This window comes from Mya arenaria, chromosome 10 (assembly GCF_026914265.1).
Source record: "Mya arenaria isolate MELC-2E11 chromosome 10, ASM2691426v1".
Taxonomy (NCBI): domain Eukaryota; kingdom Metazoa; phylum Mollusca; class Bivalvia; order Myida; family Myidae; genus Mya; species Mya arenaria.
In genome coordinates this window covers 35,892,184-35,906,771 of record NC_069131.1, presented here as the reverse complement: position 1 = coordinate 35,906,771, position 14,588 = coordinate 35,892,184, and the positions used below count along the sequence as shown (strand labels likewise).

The following is a 14,588-nucleotide window of genomic DNA, read 5'->3' as shown; positions in this document are numbered from 1 at the left end:
ACTTCCTAGAAATGGGTTAAAACTTCCAAAATTGATTCCTTGGAAGTACAAAAACTTCCATTATTTTGAAGAAAACTTCCAAAGTTGAAAGATTGGAAGTACAAAACTCTAAACCTTTTGTCAATATTAGTTTTATAGTCATAATTTCAATCAGTTTAAGTGTTTTAAGTAAAAGGAATTATAATTATATACGTTAAAGTGAAAATTATTTGATTTTTAATATATTTGTTGAAAAATAGTTGAAAAAGATATTGTATTATGGAGACTTAAACTTCCATATTTTAGTGTAAAACTTCCAAAAGTGATTCACAGGAAGTTCATACTTCCAGTTTCAAATTCTTAATGGAAGCCCTGACTTACTGTGTTAATTGCTGTTTGCAATAGACTGGAGTTTTTTTAATCATTCTTTTACAGTTTTTGTCTTACTTTTGAGAAGGATTTTCTTTCTGGCAAAAAAAATGTTGAGTTATGTTCCTAAATAACATAAAGACAGACTTTGAAGCCATTGTCAGAAACTTAATTTAAAAACTAAAATTGATTTGAAAGCAGTTTTTATGTTGAAGTTGACCAGCTCTAGTATTATCAATGTTACGGTACTTTATAATTGTTCTCCTGCAGATGGTATAGAACCATGAAGTTGAAGATGAAGTACGTTGACCAGCTTGTAAAACTATCAATGTTTCTTCATATTTCTTCACTTTCAGGTGGTATAGCCATCCCAGGTGCTGTGTTTGGTGTCCTCATGGGTGGCTTTCTGCTGAAACGCTTCCAGATGGGGCCTAAAGGTATTGAGTGCCAGGGATGTAGCCTAAAACCCAAGCAGATGTGTGTAGGCCAGGGCCATAAACGGGCATATTTTTGGCAGGAAAATATTAACTTGTCTTTTTAAAGAAAAAGAACAAGCTGAGGTGTCGTCATAGCCTTCATGTTGGCAATGGCTGTTTTGTGCAAAAATGTTTAACCAGGCCATATGGAAGTTGGTACACATGTTGCTAAAGACAATATGCACATGTTTAGGAAGACCCATAACTCTGGATTTAGTAATTGTTGAGTTATGCCCCTTGTCCAACAAAATAAAAAAGAGGAGTATTGGGGTTTGCTCCACGGTAATCTTGTTTGAAAAACAAGCTAAAGGATTTTTTTTTGTAATTAGGGCCCCGGGCGCATATGCCCTATAGTAATCACCCTGTCTGTCTGTCTGTCTGTCTGTCTGTCTGTCTGTCTGTCTTGTCTGTCTGTCTTTCTCTCTGTCTTTCTCTCTGTCTGTCTGTCTGTCCATCTGTCTGCCCTTTCAAAAAACTTTGTTAATAACTTACCAGCCGTTTAAGTTATCAAAGTCATACTTTCTTATTTTATCTTCCTTGCATGAGCAATATTCTCTTTCGAGACAAGATATGTAATTAATGCTTAAATATTGTAGGATTTATGGTATACTTAAAAATTATGACAATTTTTACGGTTTGGTAAATAATTTCCTTCATGTCGGAATGGTTCTCGACTTACCAGTATTGATAAAGAAAAGTGATACTCTCCGTGTCTTAATAAACAAAATTCTCCCCAAAATTGTCAGACTTGACAAGTGGGCTAGTTGTATAATGCATTGGACGCACAAAATTGACCAGCTAAAGATGTAATACGTCTGACTGCCATAATTACTGTCACTATTATGCTGTATAAGGCTTCGCTAATTGGAGAAGTGTCTATCAGAAAATAGAAAACTCTACTATTAATTCTCTCTGGAGAAAATTTGTGAGGAAATGAAGGATTTGTGTTGTGGTCTTTTCCTAGATTTCAAAGATAATTATCTTTTTGCCAGCTTTGAATAGTCTTAGAGTAATATCTCCGAGTTGTGTTTGTGTAAGTATGTTGATGGTTTGTAAGTTTTCTTATGGTGCATTATTAAACAAAAAAATCATGTTCAGGTCATGAACATTCAAGGTCAAGGTCACACCTAGGGTTCAAAGGTCATTTTGATAATAACTGTTAATTAAATGTCTGCTCCATAAATCTTCAACCAGTGCTCATCCATTGACATTAAACTCCTGTATGAAAAAAAAATGAAAAAAAATGTGTTTTTTTATACCCCCTAAGTAGGCCATATTGATAACACTGTCAGTCCATGCATCCATCCTAGTATTTGTTTTTTTTTGCTGTCAAGACTATAACCTTCATTCATATGTGATTTTGAAACAAAGCTTGTCAAGAAAAATCTGTGTATAAGTGATTTTACACTAGTTAGCAGCCATCTTTGATTTTGTCAAACAGTTGTTCTGATAACAGTCATAAATTAATCTTAGTATATTTCCCCTTTATAAAGGTTTGTATTGGTACTTAAACAGACAGATGTTTGAATTTATATCATAATTAGCAAATTTTAAAGCATATTTACATCTATTATGACCCTTTTCATTCTGTACCAAAACTTATATCATTTTATCTCATATTTCAGGGGCGATTCAGCTGACCATTTTTCTTGACGCTCTAGCCTTGATTGGCTGCGGGTTTTTCTTCTTTCTTGGATGTGATAACCTGAAAATGGCAGGTGCAACTTTCCCGTACTTCAACAGGTAAGGGATGGCAGCATTTGGTTTCATTCTAAAGACATGTCCAGTTTAAGGTGTGTTTCTGAATGCGATTTTTTCCCCAAAAGTTTGGAGAGAAAAAAAAATCCTCCAGGAAAATGATATATAAAAAACTAAAGCGTAAATGTCTGTATTTGCATTCTTTGACGTTAGGAGGTGAATAATTGCATGGCTGAATAAAATTAAACAAAGGACAACGAGACAAATCCTTTTTTCTAAGTCACTGACCTAGAAATTGAGTGCTGTTTTCAAGATGTTTTGTAATCGAAAGCGAAGAAAAAGAGGATTTATCATTTTATATTATTCCGGCTATTATGTAAGAGAGTTTCTGTCTGAATGCAAATTGTTGTCAAGGAGACGAATTTGTTTTCAAGTTGTCTGAAATTATTCTGGTACAAAAATGTTAAAGTGACAGTCTCTTATTTAAAATCAATGTATTCACATACATTTTGACTGATAAACCTTAACTACTTACTAAATAATGCATTTTAATGGAAAATATTAATTGCTGATAACAAGATTGTAACCGTGTATTTAATAGCAGAAAGAGCAAAAATATTAAATGATAGGTGAATGCTAAAATATTTGCTGTGATAAACTTTGTCCCATGAGGTAAAAATACCGTGTTTTATGCTCATTTCTTTGAATTAAACTCTCATAAGAACTTTTGTTTTCGACATTAAGTATTCATCCTTTTTGGTATTTTAAAACAATTGTACAATAAATTCTGATAAATCTTTTTTGGGAGTAAGAGTGCAGCTTTAATTTGTTAAACATGTAGGTACATGTAAATGGAAACTGCTTGGTCAGAGATAGTTTTCAGAGTCAATCCTCAGTTATATTTTTAGCTTGTCCATTTTTTAAAAGAGCCTTAGTATAGTCATGGTGTTGTGGTGTCATGGTGTTGTGGTGTTGTTGTTAGCATTGGTGTTTTGGTGCAAAAACTGTACCGTAACCTTCAAAATATTGAGATGAAACTTGGTACACACATTGTCATAGTTAAAACAAACATGTTTTGCAAGGCCCATCACTCTGTCTTAAACAATTTTAGAGTTATTCCCCATGTTTAACTGAAAAACGAATGATAGACCTGATATCTTGGAATATAAAATGGTCAATTCTCAACATTTTCACTTCTGTAAAGACTGGTTATTAGACGCACTTTTCTCCCTCAGATTTAGATGTAAAAAAATAAGAGTAACAAGCTCTTGACATTCTTTTTCGTAGGTCGATTTCACGTTGAAATTGGCTCCGCAGAGAAATAAATGGTGAAAAAAATAGTTTGTTTATATAAATGTAGAAAGGGATGTCACTCGCGTTGTCTCGATCTAGTTTAAACGGGTAAAAACGACAGTTGAAGATCGGGATACGGTATATCCTAAAACATTAATTATTTTAAATTTACATTACCGTAAAAAATGTTCACATTTTTAAAGAAATTACAGTGTTTTTTTTTACAATATTGCCAAAAAAAGTATAGGGTCATGAGGAAATATTAGGGTCGGTTGGGTCAGTGGAAACATACGAGAACAATTTTAGGCCTGAGTAGAGCTCAAGTCAACTGATATTTTTGCTACTTTTATGAATAATTAATGATAACAAATTTAAGAGACAAACATATGCCTTCTAAAAGCTACTTTGATATTAAGACAGTGCAGATTTTTTTTTTTCATTTTTTATGAATAAAATCATTATTTTAATAAGCTCTTTCCTGAAACTCTGAAATTTATGGCATTAATTTGTAACATTAAATCTTAAAGCATAAAGAATGAAGTGCTGCACTCTGTTCGTTTATGGTAGCATCCTTCTGGTGCTGTATTCAAATAAACACCTTAATAGATTGAACTAATTTTGATTGGCTGGTATATTTAGCTGACCAATAGGCTGAATGGAATCACTGAGGCATGTCTACAGATAAGGATAAGATCAATATTGAATACTAGCTGGCGCAGCCCTCATGGATACCAGCATTAATTCACCTTTCTGTCTCGATAGAAGTACTGTACTTCACCAATACGTCTTTATAGTTTTGATCACAAAGATTATAAATGCATTCACATAATTTGACATATTTGCCAGTAGAAACTAGTAACCTATTATTACATCAAACAACATTTCTAACATTTCCTGTCCAAACCATAATGTTCTAAAGTTCTTCACAGCTCAACACAGTGAGCCATTTTCTCCCTCAGCACCCTGTCCCTCTTCTGCAGTCCCACTTCTGTAGCATCCTGTCCCTCTTCTGCAGCACCCTGTCCCTCTTATGCAGCACCCTGTCCCTATTATGCAGTCCAACTTCTGCAGCATCCTGTCCCACTTCTGCAGCACCCTGTGCCTCTTCTGCAGCACCCTGTCCCTTTTCTGCAGCACCATGTCCCTCTTCTGCAGCACCCTGTCCCTTTTCTGCAGCACCCTGTCCCTCTTCTGCAGCACCCTGTCCCTCTTCTGCAGCACCCTGTCCCACTTCTGCAGCACCCTGCCCCTCTTCTGCAGCACCCTATCCTACTTTTGCAGCACCCTGTCCCTCTTCTGCAGCACCCTGTCCTACTTCCGCAGCACCCTGTCCCTTTTCTGCAGCACCCTGTCCCTTTTCTGCAGCACCCTGTCTTACTTCTGCAGCACCCTGACCTACTTCTGCAGCATCCTGTCCTACTTCTGCAGCACCCTGTCCTACTTCTGCAGCACCCTGTCCTATATAAAATCTGGCTTTAAAAACCCTACTACAACATTCATTTCCATAAAACTTGTTTGAATCATCTCATTCATCAGAGTTTAACAATGCTTAATCTTACATGTGGCACGCATGGCATCATCACTCTGATGTAGGAGAATGGTTAAAATAGAAAACATAATATGCCCTTCCTCCCTATTATTTTGTTTATAGCTTTGAACAGCCACATAAATTCTCACAAATAGCACCAGAGATCAAATAATGCTATGTGTCACAAAACTGGAGAACCACAGGAAAAACAAATTAATAACAATTTATTCCATTGAAAAACAAAAAAAACAAAACTGATTTATTTTTCTCCCATAAAGCACTGTGTTTTATTTCTCACCATAAATGACGTCAGTATTACGTGACATGTGACCGAAAAATGCTCTGGATGTTGTCAAATGTTGATATGTTTTCACAGCAGGAACGCACTGGGAATTTAAAAATGTTAGATGTTCCTGATCTTTCTGTCCTTAGGCTCGTATCATTTATCTGTGAACCTGTCGAGTTTTAAAAAATAAACTGCCCAAATATAGGTCGCCAAGATCACTCTCAGTAAGAATTTAAAAGTCAGATAATGGGGGTTTTCAGTTTATATTTTTAAGTGGAGTGATTTCTATTTGCTTAAAATGAAGGTTAGATTTATAATTTTAAGAATATGTGTGTACAACAATGTATGTTGGTTCTCATAGTTTACATTCATTGGAATCACTCTTAAATTTTGGTCCAAGAGGTTATTTTTCTTTACATTGCGACTAAGGGATTAAGGGGTGGAGGGTCCACATCTGGTGTAACTCAGCCTTTACTTAAATACTGCTCAGGTATTCAAATAAACCTTGGTATAATCATTATGCCAGAGACAATACGCATATGAACGTCAAGGCAAATTAATATCTGAACTAATAAATTGTTGTATTACGTCACATATTCTTTGAAAACCCCCAGATGATCATTGGTGATCTCTTTACAATCAGTTCCCCAATACATGCTTCACTACGTTATGCTTAGGTACACAGGGACAGGAGAAAAATTGTTGGTTAGGGTTACATGCTTTTCAAAAACAGGTAGGGTTCATAGGATTTTTATTTCATTTTTTGAAGGTTTATATAGGAACGTTATTGTCTTCTTTAAAGAATGGTGTTAAAAAAATCTTCTGTATAACCCTTAAAAAGTTTTAAACTACAAATTTAATACACACATATTTTTTTTATTTATGTTATATAACTATAACCCAAACCAGATGTGTATTTTTTAGGCCCAGGGTGATAAAATGACGTGAAGTACATCAACAATATGATTTTTATGAGATTGGCGTTCGCTCTGATGTCCATTTTAGGTTTATTAAGCTCTGAGATAATAATTTAACCACAAACTCTTATCCCAACCACTAAGATGTTAAATGTTAAATTAAAGATGTTCAATACAAGATTCGCCTGAAGGATTTGCCGAATAAAAAAATGTAAAAAAAATCGGCCATGTGCAATAATTTACCCAACCACTCCACTATCACTACAGATATTATAGCAACCATTGCTTCTGCTGCACATAAAATAATTTCTTCTTCAACTCTACTTTCAGTTCCGGCTACAACCTTGTGGAAGATTTTTAATATGAAGCTAACCTGACCTCCTCCTGTAACATGCTTTGTGACTGCTCGAACAACAACCTTGAGCCGATATGCGGGATTAACGGGCTGACCTACTTCTCCCCGTGTCACGCCGGTTGTACACAGTTTAATAACAACAACCTTGAACCAAACCAGTATACCATGGTAAGCTTTAGGATACGGATAAGTGAAGTAGGGGGTCAAGGTTATCATGGTTATATATTATCTTGTCAGTATTTTGAAGAAAAAAGTTAAGCTATTTGCCATCGTTAGATTAAACCTTTGGCATGGTGCAAAAACATTAACTTATGCCATTAATACCTAATAAGTAGTTCAAGATATTCAAATGAATCTTGGAACAGAGACATTACGCACATGAATAGCAAGGCTTATAACTACTTTTATAATACAGTCGAAACTATGTTGAACTCTGTTATCTCGAAAGTCAAATGAGTAACACATAACAATGCATTGATTTAAAAAAAAAATGTCATCAACCTAGATTGCACACCTGTAAATAATGTCTGCCAACAAACTATTTGTTTAAATTCTAAAACAATACAGTTTATATAAAGATTATAACCCTTGTACAATTTCAGAACTTCACCGCCTGTTCCTGCATCCTTGGCGACCACCTGCGTTCCGAGGTTATCATGTCTCCTGTAGCAACGAGCGGCCCATGTAAATCAACGTGTCAAAACCTCCTGCCATTCCTAATCCTGCTCGTGTTCATGACCTTCTGTGTGGCGGGAACACAGATGCCCATCGTTATGGTTACACTCAGGTATTTGAGAAGGCCTAAACAAAATATTGTTGTTCGATTACTGCAGTGATTTTGCACTTGCTTCCCACCAGGCAACATGGGTGCGATTCCCGGCCTGGGCACATATGTGTTTGGTTAGTGGTCACCAAGCCGGACAAGTGGGCTTTCTCCTGGTACTCTGATTTCCCCCACAAGACAAGACCACACTCTCGGGCAAAATCATGCCAACGAGAGTGACTTCGTATAAGTTAGCATAACTTTTTTTCACAATCATTGTAAAATAGATAATGTTTAAACTCAAAATATTGTGTTGTTCGGGTTACATCTTGTCCCAAAAGAATTTGTGTAGGTAGGGCTTTTTTTCATGCCCTGGAAAGAAGACGTATATAAATAGCACTGTCTGTGCATCTGTCCGTCCTTCCGTGGACCCGGCATTTTTTCTCGTGTCCATACTCTAAATTTGTCTTGTATTGACAGATTTTTAAATAACTTGCCACATGTAATGGACATAACAAGATGATGTTTCAAGTGCAAGACCTGTGTCCCTACCTCTAAGGTCAAGGTCACACTTAGTGTTTGTTTGCTATGGAATGTGGTTCATAGAAGGACATAAGAGTACAGGCAGTTTGGCTGTAACTTTCTCTTACATGACATCACTTTCTGTTAAATGACATCAGTTCTATTTATATGACATCAACTCCTGTTTTATGACATCACTTCAAGTTTTATGACATATGACATCACTTCCTGTTATATGATATCCCTTCATGTATTTTCCAGGTCTGTGAGAGATGAAGAGCGGTGCTTTGCCCTGGGGATGCAGTTTGTGATATTACGCCTCTTTGGTAAGATACAGCATGCATTTCCAGTTTCCTATCTTTATAAGAATGGTTGAAGCTTTAAGTGCCATACACTGATGAGTGTCAAACCAATAGTGAAGTGACAATCAGTGGGAAAATGGCCACAAAAGTAGAGCTTGCATTGTTGTATATCTCCACCTTATTCCTGAAAAATGCCACTTTTGAGCTGATTTGTACTCTAGACTACCTAAATGGCCTTCAAAAAGTCTGACAATTTTTTTTTATTATGGCAGACTCCAGACGTCCATATAGCAGGGATACATACATGTATATATTTTTTTAAATAATCAAAGAAGTATCCCCGAATGCTCATTATTGTAGCTATTTGGCAATCCACTATAAAGTTTGCAAGTTTTGAAGTACAAGTGAAGTTAGATATTAACATTTTAAAGAAGTTTCATATACAGCAACACAGGGGTTGACTATGATGGTCTTGTGGTCCTGCTTTTTTACCTATAAGTTGGTCTGTTTTTGAAAGAAAAAAAATGAGCAATGTGATAGCCTTGGTGTCATTGTTGGCACCAGCATTCGGCAAAACAAATAATAGTCACTAGCCATATTTATAACTCAAAAACTTTTGAAGATATTCAAATGAAACTTTGTGAACAGGTTGCCAGAGACAATATGCAAATGTATATTATAGCATTAATTAGGCCCGTAACTTACATTTGTAACTCTCTCTTTACTGGTTGTTGAGTTATTCCCCTTGTTTGTCTGGTTTGACATGGTGTTTGCTCCGCGGTGCTCTTGTTTAATTGTTTGTTGATGTTAAAGACAAATATCAAGGTGTTATCATAGCCATGGTGTCATGAACATTGTTGTTAGTTTAAACATAATTATTTTACAACGATTGTGAAACAAGTTATTACAACATTATATTAATCACTCTCGTTGGCACATGTTTATGCGAGAGTGCGGTCTTGTGTTGTGGGGGAAACCAGAGAACCCGCAAAAAGGACCTTTCCAGCTTGGTGACCACATGTAAACCAAATTTACATGCACCCAAGCCGGGAATCAAACCCCGGTCGCCTTGGTGAGAAGCGAGTGCGCTAACCACTGCGCTAACTGGACAACAATTTCTTGTTTGTGTTGTCCAAAACCTTAAGATTCCTCACTATGCCAGGTAGGGTTTTCTTAGGCCTCATATAATGTTTTTTCTTCTCCAGCCTACATCCCTGCGCCGATGGTGTTTGGCCACATTATAGACACGGCTTGCCTGTTATGGAAACAGAAGTGCGGAGATAACGGCTCGTGTCTCATCTATAACATTGAAATGTTCAGATATAGATATGTGGGTAAGTAGCATTTTAAGCTGGATAATTGGAACCAATTTTTTGATGAAGAATAAGAAGCAATTTATGCTGGAATATAATTATAAGGAGCATTTAATGCTGGTAAAAAGATGAAATTTATGCTCCAAAATAAGTAGGAATTTATGATTGAAAAAATTTATGGATTTATACTCGAAAATAATTAGGAATTTAAACTCGAAAATAAGTAGGAATTTACACTTGAAAATAAGTAGGAATTTATGCTCGAAATAAGTAGGATTTTATACTCGAAAATAAGAAGCAATTTACTCTTAAAATAATCAAAAACAATGTTTATGAAAAGAAGAAGCTTATTTATTCTGGAAAATAAGCAGAAATTTTATGTATAAAAACGATTAAAACAGTTTGCTAAAAAAAAAAGTGGCTTTTTTTATGAGGCATTTGCTTATCATTTTGCACTTATAAATTAAAGAAATTGTGTTTTTATGGCATTACTACAATAAGATAACCTGATAACGTTCGCGAATTGTTTGGTGTTAACCACTAGTTTTGCAATCAGTGTATCAGGTTCAAACTTACTCAAACTTTAACTCAATATTACACATTTCTGAAACTTGCAATGCTAATCCTTACCTGCAATGCTAATCCTTATTCACATTTGTCATACAGGAACGTCAGCCGTGTTGAAGATTGTCGGAGGAACATTGTTCACCATTGTGTGGTTCATGTTTCGTCAGAAAAACCAACGCGAGAAAGAACGTCAATTGAAAGGATTGTCGGTAAATGATAAATATTAAAAAACAAATCTAATTAGCATAAGAAGCTCTAAAGGGGCACAATTAAGGTTGGTACGAAAAAAAACCCATATGATTTGCATACAGATCGAAAATATTAGCCTTTAAATTTATAATCAATTAATAGCTATGTGACCACAAATTACCCAGTTAAAAAATGGCCAAAATTTTGCCAATATTTTTTTACCACTATAATATCATGATTTTTTCTTGTTTTGATCATTGAAGTAAAATGAGTTCAACATAATAATGCATTTAATTAAAAAAATATATATATTGCTTTAACATATATGATGTCCCTTTAAGAATTGTATTTTATTAAGCCAAATAACTTACTGAAGCTTGATTTTACAAAGTAAAAAACAGTTTATCATGATATTCATAACGATAATTGACCTTAAAAATCTTGAGTGCTCTTCAAAACGAGTAAATTACACAAATTTCATCAAAACAACAGTAGTGTGCTTAACTAAACTTCATCCTGTTATTAGGGACATAAAGTCATTAGACATATTTGGTCCTGGCCCCTTTATAATAGTGCCAGATTTCTCAAAAAAACTTTAGCGTTACTCAAAGGTATCTTATTTCATTTTACAAAATTTCTTATAAAATATGATTAATTTTTATAAAACAAAAAGTAGTTTATTTTATTTATCTAAAATATAATTTCATTTAAAAGTCTCAGACCTCTTTAAAAAGAGAATATTTCACAATTTGTACTTATTAAAAAATAACATGCTGAGCTTGATCCTTTTTTCAATAATAAGGATCTTAAGATATTTTGAAATACCAGGGCTAAGATTAAGCTAATAAGATAATCATGTAAAAATATTTTTTGTAATGTAAAATTTAGTATATTTAGCAACTTCTTTATTCAAACGAAATAAGGGACTTACATGTAAGCCTGTTGTTTTGAGAAATTTGGTCCTGGTTTTGAACAACAATTAACCCTTTGCATGCTGGGTAAATTGTCGTCTGCTCAAAAATGTCGTCTGGTTTATTCTAAATTTCTTTCAATTTACTTAAAACTTTGGGCATATATCGACTGAGTGGCAAACAGCTTGGAACCTGACCAGGCGCCGAGTTACTCGGCGTCTGGTCTGGTTCCAAGCTGTTTGCAAAGCCTTTAAAATCACCATCAGCAGCTTAAGGGTTAAAGTAAACCTCATCATTATTTAAAAATCAATACAAACATGTGTATAAACATAAGTTTTGAGTGATGAACCTTTATCTACATACTAAATAATGCATTTATGGAAATTTTAATTACTGAAAACAAGATTGTTACTGTGTATTTAATAGCTGAAAACACTTAAACATTAAATGACTGCAGGGTTCTAAAAGATTTACAGCACTTGATCAACTTTCGTCTCATAAGGTAGAAAAACATGTTTTCTGCACATTTCTTTCAAATAAACACTTTCATAAGAACCATTCTTTCCGATATTCATTCATTCTTTTCGGAAAATTACAACAATTATACACTTAATAATTGTGGTACATTTTATTTGGGAGTAAGAGTGTGTCTTTAATTGTTATCGAAACTGTGAAATGAATCAGAAAAAACACACTCATCTTTCATCGGAATTCACAGATGTAAACAACATGTCTTAAACACATTTTAAGTGGTAAAGGGATTGAGTTTTAAATGGAGCGTTTTTTTCCCTCAGTTTCATTTCTCTCCCTGTTGTCTGTACGTGGTTTTCTCATTGTTTGCAGTGGTGATAATCAATTGTTATTATACAAAGAATAGGATAATGTTTACATTGTTATGGTCTGTCTAAGACGCCTCTTTACGTGCTCAATATATTAGGCTGATGCAAAAGATATTTTTTTATCAATGCATTATCATGGTTAGCTCATTTAACGATCACAACAAAAAAAGCATAACATGATTTGTGTACGCAGGTAAAAAATGATTTTATTCTACTCGTAAGAAATGATTCAACTAGGGTGTGTTTTTTTTGCAAAAGTCTATGAGAGTTGGATTATTTATGACTTTCTCGAACAAATCTAAGTACTAAATAAATAAAAAAATATGATGTATATTTACTGGTGTTAATCACTTAAAAGACTTGTTATTACATAATAAATTTGATTTTAAATGAACACTTTTTGTTTTATGATGTTATTTGCACAATTATACTTGTTATGATTTAGTTTAAACATTAAATATATATTTTACAAAGATTGTGAAGGAAGTGATAATGACGTTAAGTTAATATACTTAGTCACTCTCATTGGCACATTATGTTGCACAAGAGTGTGGTCTTTACCTGCGAACTCACTTGTCTGGCTTGGTGACCACAAACCAAACTTAAACATGCACCATACCGGGGATTGAACTAAGATTGCGTGGGTGAGAAGTGAGTGGGCTAACCACTGCACTAACAAGACCACCTTTCTATGATTTAACATCAACAGAGTGGAATACAATAGGAATACGAACAAAAAGATATATTTAGCACGACAATTATTGCTTGCAGATCAGATCTGTAATGTAGTTATTTTTGTAATTGGTATAACTAAAGCAAGTTGTGTTTACAGGACCCTGTCATTGTTTTTGAATGCATTATTTCCCCTACTTTATTTAGTGGTACAGCATTGCCTAAAATTAGAGTTTAATTTTTTGTCAACATTCAGTTATTGTTAAATTGGTGAACAATGCAAAAATAGTTATAGCAACATTTTCAAACTATTTCTTTGTTCCTCTGCAGGTGACTGAAATGATGAATTCTGTGACATCAATCAACAAACTAAACCTATCATCAAAATCTACAGCATCAGGCAAATTGCCATGTGACCAAGCTTCTGATGACTCGGATCAGGAGGAAAATTACAATCTTCCAGAGGACACAGATCTTGATCAAGCTTCCAAGCCTGTAAAAGACACAGATTTAGCAGAAGCTGATTTTGTGTTTGACCATGAAGGTAGTTTGGAAATTCAGCCAGGAATGTCATATCAAAAAGTTGACACACATGAATCAGAGCTTTAGTAATCCTTGTAAGTTATTGTCATATCTCATATTAACAGCATTTGAACATTTGTATTTTACTTTCTTGCTTCACTCCGATTGCTTATTCAAGTTTCTATATTCTTTTCAACAGACATAAAACACAGAAACGATTCATTTCCTGAATTTAACCCAAAAATTTACGTTGTAAAAAAAAAATCAAGACAATTAAAATAATATAACAGTATATAAGGATTGATTCCTATTTTCTATGTGCACATACAATACTGACCAATTTTGTGATTTTCTAAAAACAACAACAAAGGATCATGGGTGAAAGTTGAAAATTTTGAAAAAACAGAAATAGTTTACTGGGGGGCCTGGGTGTTATCTCTTTAGATGAAATAAAAATGCGCATTTACTTAAGCGAGCAAATGCTTGATTGCTAAAATGAAATCAGACATTGACCTTGGCAAATAACGATCAAAATTTGGAGAAGTTGGGTCATATCCCCCTTCTGCCCCTCTAAAAATCTCAACGAGTACGAGTATTTTCGAGTATAAATCCATAAATTTTTTCAATCATAAATTCACAACGCCATGCAATTTAAATTAAAAAAAAAAATCATAATATATATATATATATATATATATGTTAGTTCTTTCAATAGAGAAATTATTATTAGTTATAATTTTTCTTCATTGTTTTAATGCAACCAGATTATTTCTACTGTACATAATGTATACTTGAATAAATGATATATATAACATGTAACAAAATATTCCCCAAAACAGCATTTTAGGTTTTATCATTATAGTTCTGAATATTTTTGTTTCACAAGGTTTTAATGTTTTATGTGTATATTTATGTACATAATTTATCCATGTGATCCGAAATGTTTCCTTTGTGGACCAGCGTTATATGTCATTAATCTGTTGTAGTGTAATTGTTATTTAAACTCCTCTTGCCACAATTTCTCGAAACTTCTCAAGTCTAACAAGCTATTATTTATCTAAAATTTTGACATTTTTTTAATTAAACT

At 34.1% G+C, this 14,588-nt stretch overlaps 1 protein-coding gene across 1 annotated transcript in view; it reads left to right on the top strand.

Annotated features, from left to right (window-relative positions):
• LOC128205748 (solute carrier organic anion transporter family member 5A1-like) overlaps positions 1-13,903 on the top strand; it is a 47,044-nt gene extending 33,141 nt beyond the window's left edge. The window contains 8 exon segments of the mRNA XM_052907678.1: positions 705-785; positions 2,450-2,567; positions 6,877-7,069; positions 7,504-7,688; positions 8,448-8,512; positions 9,694-9,822; positions 10,468-10,577; positions 13,310-13,903. Of these exon segments, the coding sequence (XP_052763638.1) occupies positions 705-785; positions 2,450-2,567; positions 6,877-7,069; positions 7,504-7,688; positions 8,448-8,512; positions 9,694-9,822; positions 10,468-10,577; positions 13,310-13,588 (1,160 nt within the window). The 3' untranslated portion in view covers positions 13,589-13,903.
• Positions 13,904-14,588: the final 685 nt, after the last annotated feature.